Source organism: Condylura cristata, unplaced genomic scaffold, assembly GCF_000260355.1.
Source record: "Condylura cristata isolate star-nosed mole 26May11 unplaced genomic scaffold, ConCri1.0 scaffold00029, whole genome shotgun sequence".
Classification (NCBI taxonomy): Eukaryota; Metazoa; Chordata; class Mammalia; order Eulipotyphla; family Talpidae; genus Condylura; species Condylura cristata.
This window is the reverse complement of record NW_004567130.1, coordinates 18,021,742-18,031,981: the sequence shown is the minus strand read 5'-3', so window position 1 is coordinate 18,031,981 and position 10,240 is coordinate 18,021,742. Positions and strand designations below refer to the sequence as shown.

General features: G+C 71.4%; 2 protein-coding genes across 4 annotated transcripts in view; one reads left to right on the top strand and one right to left on the bottom strand.

Moving 5' to 3' along the window:
• Positions 1–5,618: 5,618 nt before the first annotated feature.
• Positions 5,619–6,309, top strand: ORAI1 (ORAI calcium release-activated calcium modulator 1). The gene has a single exon (XM_004691018.2). It carries the CDS (start codon positions 5,620–5,622, stop codon positions 6,223–6,225), a length of 606 nt encoding a protein of 201 aa, XP_004691075.1. The 5' UTR covers position 5,619; the 3' UTR covers positions 6,226–6,309.
• Positions 6,310–7,182: 873 nt separating this feature from the next.
• The window catches only part of MORN3 (MORN repeat containing 3), a 6,312-nt gene continuing 3,254 nt past the window's right edge, over positions 7,183–10,240 (bottom strand). Inside the window, exons 4-6 of one of the 3 annotated variants that reach the window (XM_012731195.1) lie at positions 8,517–8,701; positions 8,203–8,286; positions 7,183–8,060 (exon numbers count right to left, since the gene is read on the bottom strand). In XM_012731195.1, the coding sequence (XP_012586649.1) occupies positions 8,209–8,286; positions 8,517–8,701 (263 nt within the window). In that variant the 3' untranslated portion in view covers positions 7,183–8,060; positions 8,203–8,208. Of the gene's footprint in view, positions 8,702–10,240 lie in introns of all 3 variants that reach the window. The other 2 variants (XR_001145927.1, XM_012731194.1) reach the window with 2 other exon arrangements.

Below are 10,240 nucleotides of genomic sequence, written 5' to 3'. Positions count from 1 at the left end.
CAGGAGCCGGCCCACTGGGGGCCCGGCCTGCCGGTCCGGTTAGGGCGACCGACACCTGCCCCCGGCCCGGGGGTGACGGCCGCGCCCCCCTCACCGTCGCCCCTCCAGAAACTTGAGCCTCGGCAAGGGGTTGGCGAGGGGCGGGCGGGGCTCTCCGGGGAGCGGGGCCGAGGTCCCCCCCTCACCGGTGGCGGCCAGCCGGGCCGCAGGGGGCCCCCCCGGGCGCGGGGAACCTCACTTGCCTCTGGGAGCGCCCCGCCCCCTCCCCGGTCTCCAAACAAGTGCTGGGAGCCCCGGTTGTTTTGAAACTTTCAACACTTATTTGGACAACTAGGGTGCACGCCAGCGGTGTGGGGTGGGAGGACTCGCCAGACAGAGAGGGGAGCAGCACGCAGAGGCTGGGCCGAGGGGCGCTGCAGGGAGACCGGAGGGGCCTGCTGCGCCCTGTGGGGAGGCCGGCAGGGAGCCGGAACCGGCCCTTCGTGGAGCCCTGAGCACACCCCACTCCAGGCCCAGCCAATGGGGGGGGTGCAGGCCGAGCCCCTCCCTTTCTGCTGCGTCCCTCTCCGCTGTGTCCCTCTCAGCTGTGTCCCTCTCCGCTGGCCTCAGCAAGCAAAGGTCTCTGCCCACAGGTGGCGGTGGCCTGGGGAGTGCGGCCCCGCGCCGGCCATGCCAAGCTGGGACAGCCGGCGGCTTCTGCTTGAAGGAACTCTGGGAGCGGCTGGCGGCTGCCAAGCACCCTGAAAGCTGTGCGCCCCGACCTCTGCGCTGAGCGTGTGCCCACCCTGTGGGAGGCTCGGAACGCACAGTGTGCTGGTGGGGCCTGGGGCCTGGCGTGGGCCGCCCTGGCGCTGCCCACTGGCCGCCTCCCCACAGGCCGGGCCGGGGCGGGGGGCCGGCCCAAGGAAGGCGTGACCCCAAGTCATCGGCTCCTCTCGGCGACGCCCCAGTTGTGGCGCAGGCCTCTGCTCCCCTTTCCTTGGCACTTTCTTCCCACGGTGGTCAAGTGCAGCGTCCAGGAGGCCGGGCAGCGGCCAGGGCAGGGCTGCCTGTGCCCCGCACCCGGTCCATGCCCTGGTCACTGTCCCATGCGACTCAGCGCCGCTTCGACCCTGGAGGCCTCCTGGCCGGGGAGAGGTGGCCGGGCCCAGGGTGGCCGCAGCGGCAGGCGTCGCTGCCAGGGGATGAGGGACAGTGGCTGCTGGGCCCTCTGTCGCCTGCAGGCGGGACTCCGGGCCTGCGTGTCCCAGGCACAGCTGGCTGGCCAGTGTCAGCACCCGGGGCGGCCAGGCGGCCTCCTGAGGTGCCCTGGGCTCACCTGGGGCCAGCCGGCCTGGCCGGGGGGCTGGCGTGGCCCAGCAGCGGTGGCAGGGGCCGCCTGCCGGCCAGGAGAAGCCTCCCCGCAGACCAAGTATTTCTGGATTATCCCCAGCCGGCCGCCCTGTGGGCGCTGGAATGTGGTGGGAGCAGGGAGCGTGGGCCCTGGGCCCTCGGTTGGGGGGCTCAGGGCATCCGCCCCCCCCGGGACTGGCCTGAGTGGCGGGGCTCCCTGCCGGGGCGTGAAGGCTCAGGCTGCAGGAGCCGCCCAGAACAGGGGTGCCGGGGCCAGACGGCGGACTGGTCCGGCCCGGGCAGTGGGGACGGCCCCGGGGACTCGCGCCCAGCCCCCCGCCGCTCTGCCGGGGCCTGTGCCCCACCGGGCGCCCCTGGGCCTGCCGGCGCAGACACGGTGGAGGCCCAGCCTGGCCGTCACCAACCCACTCTCCTGAGGTTTATTTACTTGGCACTGAGCGGGGTGCGCCCCAGAGGCCGAGTGAGGAGCTGGCCAGGCGGATCTCTGATGGCCACCCCTGAGGGGTTGGGAGGCTCCGCGGGGATGGCCTCTGGTGCTGGGGGGCCACGGCTGGGAATGTCGACCCCTCTGGCGGTGGGAGCCAGGGGAGGTTCTAGGGTAACAGGCTGCTGCATTGTGTTAACCCCGGGGGGCCCCCCTCACCCCGGGGGGCCCCGACTCCCCTGGGCCCCCTCACCCTGGAGGCCCCCGACTCCCTGGGCCCCCTCACCCCGGGGCCCCCCGACTCCCTGGGCCCCCTCACCCCGGGGGCCTCTGACTCTCCTGGGCCCCCTCACCCCAGGGGGCCCCGACTCCCTGGGCCCCCTCACCTGGGGTTGTGCCTGTGGCGCCCCTGGGCTCCCGAGCTTGGTCCTGCTGGCCAGGGTCCAGCTCCCAGGCGCAGGGGCCCAGGTGGTCCGAGAGGCCGCGCTGCCCGCTGCCCAGGCCGAGCGGCTCCCTGCAGGGGTCATCGCCACAGCCCTGCCCGCGGACCGGGGGTGCGGGGGTGAGGCCACCGGGGCCGCCAGCTCGGTCTGGAGAGGCCGGCAAGGGCAGCCGGGCAGTGGCTTTTCCCACCTGACCGCAGCTGGCCGGCCGGGCGCCCCGGACACGCAGTGGTTCTCAGTAGAGCTCCCCTGCCTTCCCGCCAGACTGACCCCCGCCGTCCCTGCCCGAGGGGTGCAGCCTAGGAGGTAGCACCTGCCACAGACTGGCGGGGAGCCAGGGCGTGCCCTGTCCCTGCCCCCCTGTGCGGGGCGCCCCCGCGGCCCCGGGCGTGGACCTCGGTGTGGCTGTATTAAAGTGTGCAGGTGCTTGAAAACTGGGCCGCGGCCCAAGGTGCGGTGTGAGCAGACGCCCCAGAGAGGGCGGAGCAGGATGGGCAGACCCCTGAACACTGCTGGGGGCCGCAGGGACAGGGCTCTGCTGGCCCCGGGTCACTCCCTGGCCGGCGTGACGCCGCCGGGGCCAAGCGTCTTCCCTCAGTGCAGAAGAGCGGGGTGCCTGTGGCGGGGCGGTGGGGGCTGGCTGCACCCGAGAGGATGTTTCTGCCGGTCGTGTGCCTCTGTTTAGAGCAGCTGGGCCGTGGTGGCCAAAGACCAGGGACCCGCCGGGGCCAGCCGGTGGCCTCAGTTCCGGGTGGGGCGAGTCGCCTCTCCCTGACGGCCGGCTGGCCAGTCCTGCCCTCCGGGCCCACCGGGGCCCTGGACGCCGCCGAGGGTGGCCTCGCCTGCCCCTGCGGCCTGGAGGCGGTGCCGGGCCCTGCTGGACGCTGCTGAGCGTCTATTTTGGGCCCACGGCACTGCTATATTTACCTCGGCCCAGCCGCCTGCCGCACCCCTGGAGGCCCCGGGGTCACCTGCAGCGCGGGCGCCTCAGGTGGGGGCTCCCTGGAGACGCCCTGCTGGCCGGGTGAGCGGCGGCCGCCTGGCTCTCAGTCGCCCTCGGCACCGCCCACGGCCGATCGGACCCCAGAGTGGATGGGCCAGCCGGCCGCCCGGCGGTTCCAGGAATTACGGGTGATGGGGTTTCTTCCGGGCCGGGCAGGGGACCCTGCTGGCCCTGGCGGCCCTGGGCCCCAGTGAGGTGCTCGGAGCTGGTGCTGGCCTCGGCGGGGTGGCACTGTTCCACTGAGGCAGCCATGTGCGTGGGCGAGGCTGGGGGCGCCCAGTGCCAGGCCCAGTGGCCTTCCGCTGACCACCGGCGAGCCCCCCGGTCTGCCCTGTGGCGGCTGCGCAGATGCCCAGCGGGCAGCTTGCAGGTGGCGATGGCTTCTCGTGCTGATGGTGTGGCCGGTCTGAGCCCAGAACGCCAGGGCCAGCTGGCCTGCTGACGGGGCCTCCCGGTGACCTCACCGCCTGCCACCCTTGCTGGGACTGTGTCAGGGCCTCAGGGCCAGCGGGCGGGGTCCGGCCCTGCATACCGTGCGGCCCTTGGGGCAGTGACCTTGGCCCTGGCTGTAGCGTCCTCACTCGTGAAGAATAACGGTGCTGGCCCCAATGGGCAGTGGGCCAGCACCGCAGAGCCGGCCCAGCCCCCACAGCGCGAGTCTGCCCCAGCCAGGAGGGGCCCGGGCGTAACAGACCCCCATCCCCCACTGTCCCCCACCCAGCAGTGTGCTTCGTGGACCCCCTCTTCTGTCCCCCACCCTGTCTCGGGCGGCCCTCGCCCCCACTTGCGGCCACCTCCCAGGTCTCCCTGGGCTTTCTGTTTGTCCCTGGGTTGGGTCCTGACGACCCTGAAAGCGGGCCCCTGTGGTGGCGCTGGCGCTGGCATGGGGCGGGGTGCCGGCCAGGCCCCCAGCAGCTTTGGGACAGCCGCCCTGTCCCTACGCAGAGCAGCCAGTGGCCGTGGGCAGTGGCCTGCGGTGCCCACCCCATCGTCTGGGCCTGGCGGACGGCGCCCTGGGGCCCTTCTGTTGGCGGCAGCAAAACAGGAAAAGGAAGCGCAGGCGGGCGGCGCCGGCTGAAAGCCCCGCGAGGAAGCACCGGGGTTGGCAGCCTGTGGCTGCGGGGCCCTCCCCCGGTAGGGCTGTCCCGCCGGACAGTCAGCCCGTGTCCGCCGGCGTTAGAGGGGTTTGATGTGTCTGAAAGGTTTATTCACACACACAAGAGCCGGGGTGCAGGCGAGGGGACACCCAGAGACTGGGGCACAGACCAGGCGGGGCCCCGAGACCCCTGCTGCCGGGGCTGCCTGGACAGGGGCCCCTCCCTGGCCGTGGTTGGGACAGGGCGGACCTCAAGCAGCCTTGGGGAGGTGGGGGGGGCAGGTCGCAGGAAGCCGACCCCGCCCCGGCCTGGGCAGCAGAGGGCAGGACCCCAGCCCTGTACACAGTGGTCAGCCACTCTGACCACGCCCCTGCCGCGCCTTGCGGCCCCGCGGGGAGGGAGCCTGGCCGAGCCCGGCCTGCGGGAACACAGGCCTGCGCCGGTCCGCATGGCCCCCAGGCCCTGTGGGCGCAGGGCTGCTGTGGGCAGGGCCGAGCCAGCCCCCCAAGCGGCCCTGCAGAAGGCCCTGCCAGGCCGGCTCGGTGTCCCTGCCCTGAGGCCGCCTGCACCCCCGAGCTGGCCCCCGCTATCTGGTCACTGCCCGGACGTGCCCCCATGACCTCACCGCAGGCTCCAGGAAGTGGGGCACTGCCAGGCGTGTGCCCGCGGCCTCGGGCTTCTGGGCTGTCCGGGGGCACTGGCCACGGCCGGTGTCTTCTAGGAAGGGCCGGTGCCGGCGCCAGGTGTTCTCAGAACCCGGCGAGCTGCGCCACCGGCCGGCGTGCGGCAGGTCGGGGGCGCTTCTGCCGGCGCCGTCCCTGCCCCTCCTGGGCCCAGCGACCCCACAGCGCGCCTCGACCCAGTGCAGGCGGCCGCCCTGTCGGACTCCCCACGGGCCTCCTCAGGGCTATGCGGGGCGCCGGGCTCGAGCCCCCGCCGGAGGGACCCATCCCCCGCTCCCCGCCTTGGCAATGTGCTTCGGGGCACCCGCTGTGCTGCACCCCACTCTGCCTCTGGGGTGTCCACTCACCCCATCGCCTCCGGCCTGCGCCCCAGCTCTCGTGTGCTAGAATCTTTTTCTTAAGATGCGTTTACTCACACATAAGTGCTCATTTCTTAGAAGACTTACGTACGCGCACGAGAGCTGGGGTGCAGGCTGGAGGTGGGGGTCAGAGGACACGGGGCATGAGGTTGGGGGAGCAGGGCGGGGAGGGGCCAGGACTGGAGGGGTGGGGCCAGCTGCGAGAGGCGGGGCCAGGCCCGGCCGGCCCTCAGCCGCCTGTCCCTCCGCAGGTGGCCATGGTGGAGGTGCAGCTGGACGCCGACCATGACTACCCGCCGGGGCTGCTCATCGCCTTCAGCGCCTGCACCACCGTGCTGGTGGCCGTGCACCTGTTCGCGCTCATGATCAGCACCTGCATCCTGCCCAACATCGAGGCGGTGAGCAACGTGCACAACCTCAACTCCGTCAAGGAGTCGCCGCACGAGCGCATGCACCGCCACATCGAGCTGGCCTGGGCCTTCTCCACGGTCATCGGCACACTGCTTTTCCTGGCCGAGGTGGTGCTGCTCTGCTGGGTCAAGTTCCTGCCCCTCAAGCGGCAGCCTGGCCAGCCGCGGCCCCCCGGCAAGCCCGCGGCCGGCGGCGCGGCGGCCAATGGCAGCAGTGGCGCGGCGGGCGGCATCACCCCGGGCCAGGCGGCCGCCATCGCCTCCACCACCATCATGGTGCCCTTCGGGCTGGTCTTCATCGTGTTCGCCGTCCACTTCTACCGCTCCCTGGTCAGCCACAAGACGGACCGGCAGTTCCAGGAGCTCAACGAGCTGGCCGAGTTTGCCCGCCTGCAGGACCAGCTGGACCACAGAGGGGACCACCCCCTGGCGCCCGGCGGCCACTACGCCTGAGCCCAGGCGGCGCCTGCCCCCCACTGAGAACCCCTGGCCTGCCCCGCAGCGCCCCGCAGCCCCATGCTGCGGTGTGCGCGAGCCCGCTGGCCGCGCGGTGTGTGTGGACGCAAATACAAGCTGAAAGACCCGAGTGCGTCTCTGGGCAGCTCTGCTGGCCCCAGCCGGCCCTGCGCCTGCGGCTCGCCTGCGCCGGTCCCTGGGGAAGCTCGCGGCCTCCACCCAAGGCCCGTGGACACCACGTGGCTGGGGAGGTGCTAGGCGGCGCCAGCGCCGGGTATCCCCGCTTAGACACCGGCCGTGGGTTACGTGGCCGGCGGCATGGGGTTCCTGTCTGGACAGTTCAGCTGACCCCATACACCCCCAGTGTCGCGCAACCAGCCGGAGAGGCAGCCACGGCGCTCGCAGGTGGGAGGTGGGCGAGGGGCGGGGCCTTGCTGACCCCGGTGCAGCCGGCCCTCTCCCGCGCCTGTCCAGCAGGCCTCCCCGCCGACCGCACCCCTCGAGAGACTGCCTGCAGGGGCAATGGTGATAGTGAGGCTGCCAGGCCTGTGCTTCGTGGGTCCCTGGTCGCCCCATGCCGGTCACTGACGGGTGGGTGGTTGTGTCCCGTCCACGGGCAGAGCGCCTGGAAGTCTGCCCAAGCGGGAGCTGGCCAGCCCCGGCCAGCCCTCGCCTGGGTGGGAGGTCCCTTGGGTCGCGGCGCCCCGCCCATACGGTCCTTTGCGGCAGGCCCCTCCCCAGCCGGCCTGCGGCGTGTTCACCGTGTCTGGCTGCTGCCCAGCGGGTCCCAGAGCGGCCTGCAGAGGCCGAGCGGCCGCCGGGCTGCCCTGGCTGTGTGTGCCCCAGCCCTCCGCACACGGGCCATTTCCGCAGGCCAGCGCGAGCCTGACCCTGCCCCCGCCCCAGACCAGCTGGCCCAGTGCAACCTGCTGCTGCACTTGCACTGAGCGGCCGGGAGCAGAGATGACAACCTGCAGCCTCAGCTTTATTAACCTGCAGGGGCGCAGGGCCAGGCCAGCACCCGCCTGCTGGCCACGGAGCCCTCCCGGCCAAGCCTCAGGCGCCCGGCCACTGGCCTCCCGCAGTGGCCTCGTGCGCAGGACAGCCGCCCATGCTGGGCACAGCGGGTCTCCAGGGCCAGGCCGCCCCTGCGGTAGCCGCCACGCTGCGGTGTGGGCGCTCGCGGGTGCGTGCTGGCCCGGCGAGTGCCCCCGCTTCAGGGCGCTGGCCAACACCGCTGGCGAGCGGTGAGCACCGCAGCACTGGCCCGCAGCCACCACCCGGCCAGATGGCCGGGGAAGGCCCCGGGGCTTCCGCTGCCCCTCACAGGATGGCGCTGACAGCGGAGGCCCGGGCCCCCAGCGCCTCTCCCCATGCGAGGGACCCCAGCCCTGTGTTGGGTCAGGCTCGGCCTGGGACCCCAGCCTGCTTCACGGCCTCGGTACATCCCACACTGCGCCCCGAGGCCCCGCGCGCCTTTGCCCTCTGGTGAGTCTTCCATCTCTGCAGTGACTGGGAGTGAGCCCCCACCTTTGGTGTCACCCCACGGCCCAGGCGAGTGCCACCGGCTTCCGCTTTATTCTCCAGAGCAGGGCTGGAGTCCGGGGGTGACGGGAGTCCCAGGCCCGCGTGGGCGGTGTCGGCTGTGGGCCGCTCAGGCAACGCCCTGGGAGGCGTGGGCAGGGGGCTCACGCGCTCCTGACCGGCTCTCGCGGGGCGGGGCCGAAACTCTGCTCTCACGCCACTCGGTGGGGCGGGGCTGGAAGAGCGCACCTCTGGCTGCAAGCTGTCCCCTGGGCAGCCCGGGTCCGCACAGGCCGGTCTGGGCAGCGCTGGAGGGAATGGACGCCCATCTGAACTGAGGACCCGCGGCTGCTAGGCACTCACAAGGGAGCCTCCGCCGCTGCCCCTGCTGCAGCATCCGGGCTGGGCGCGGCCTGGGCCAGCTAGAGGCGGCAGCAGGTGAGGCCTCACCTGACATCAGGCTCCTGCTTTCTCTGGCGCCTTAAACGAGGCCAAGGCTGCTTCTAGCACGCCGTCGGGGTCCACCAGTTTGACCTGTAGGGAGGCAGCCAGGGGTGGACTGGGAGCACAGAAGGGCTGGGCTGCCGGCTTTGGGGTGCTGCCAGCCTTGGGGTGCTGCCTGACTCGGGATCACCTGACTGAAAACAAAACCACCTCTGTTCCCGGCCGGGCCTGCCTGGCCAGGCTGGGTGTGGCGCCGGAGTGCTGCTCCGCCTGCCCGGTGTAGGGGACGGCTGCCCTGTCCTGCCCGCCGAGCCGCCCACCTGGGGAATCGGGAACTGGGTGGGCTCCGGGGCCTCGTCGCGGCCGAAGTCGGTCATGGTGCCACACTTGGGCACGTTGTCCACCCAGAAGCCTTCGAAGAGCTGCCCGTGGTCCAGGTGGAAGAAGCGCCCGGGGCCGTTCTTCATGCCTCTCTGCCAGCTGCCCTCGTAGCGGTTCCCGCCCTCTGCGGGGAGAGCAGGGCTGTGGTGGCGTCCAGGCCCCAGGCGGAGGAGCCGCAGGGCTGGCGGCCACGGGCCGGTGGGTTCCAGCACCCGCCCCCGCCCACAGGGCCCAGGCTGGCTGAGCGGTGGCTGAGCTGTTGGAGGCTGCGGCCATGGGGCCCTGCGCCATGCATGGGCGGCAGACGAGAGGGAGCCGCCCTGAGCGCGGCTCCCCCTGCGCAGCGCCCACGGCCGCTGCATTACACGTGCCAGGCACCCAATGGCACTTCACAAATGCAAATCTTATCTGGCCTTCGCCATAACCTCTGTTTTCCTTAGTTAAATTTTAGAAAAAGATTTATTTATGCACATTGAGCTGGGCTACAGGCCAGAGGGGGAGAATGAGAGGACTCCCCAGAGACACAGTGGGGAGCAGAACAGGCAGATGGACGAAGTCCACTGCTGAGGGAGCAGCGGGCGGGTCAGGAGAGGGCTGTGGTGCCCTGTGGTCACCTCCGGGGCAGGCAGGGATCGAACTTGTGCTGAAACGGCTTTAGCTTCTCAATGCTGCCCTTCAGCACTCTGCGCCCCCAGGGAGGCCCTTTAGGTAAATTTTACCTTTGTCCTTACATTACCGATGAGAAAAACGAAACCTCCCAGCTCCAGGGGTAAGATTATGAGCCAGGGCTTGAACTCCAGGCCACACCCCTGGGGAGAAGTCCACAGTCTCAGGGGTTCCAGCACCATGGAGCCGCTGAGCCCCCGTCCACACGGCCAGCGAGTGACCAGAGGGCAGAAGGCCCTTGGTTCCTCGCAGCCCCTTGGCAGTGGGTTTCAGGGGACCCGCCTGCTGTCCTCCCCACTGTCTCTGGGGCGTCCTCTCACCCCCGCTCCTCTGGCCCGCGCCCCATTCTTGTGCATAAAGACATAAAAAATTAAATCTTAAAAAATAAAGTGCGTCTGCAGCCTGCAGTGCCTGGAGATGGCGCTGGCACCAGGCCGGCAGGGCCCAGGCAGAGACCCGCGACAGCAGCCCCTGCGTCTCTGCCTGGGACTCTCGTGGAGGCTGGAGTTGCTAGTTCCAAGACCAGCCGTCGGGCGCAGGCCTCAGCCCACACCTCTGTGTGCGAGAATGGGGAGTGAGGGGGCAGGCAGACCGCGGGCAGGATGTGCCCGGACTCGGGACAGCGGCCTCGTCCTGGCGGGGCTGCCCCCTGCTTCTGCTCGAGGGCCGCGGGGTCTGAGCCGGTGCGGTGTTGCGGGGGAGGCAGGACCGAGGCCAGCGGGGCCTCACACCGCGCAGCCAGCCCAGCTCCTCGGTCACTCGGGGCACACCCTGGCGTCGGGGAGGCGCGCCTCGGGCGGGCGGGCGCGCGCGGGCTGCCGGCTGACTTCCTGCCATCTGCACATCGGCGAGGGCGGCACCCGGTGCGTGCAGAGAATGACCGGGGTCGTCTACGTGAGGGCTGCGGTCGGCGCGAGCTCAGGAGGCCTTCGATCGGCGCAGCTTGCGGTCAGGCCCGGGCTCGCGCCGCGCGCTTCGGCCGGGCCCGCAATCCGTC

Coding starts and splice junctions, on each gene's coding strand:
- ORAI1 (XM_004691018.2), top strand. CDS start 5,620: ATGGTGGAGGTGCAGCTGGACGCCGACCATGACTACCCGCCGGGGCTG.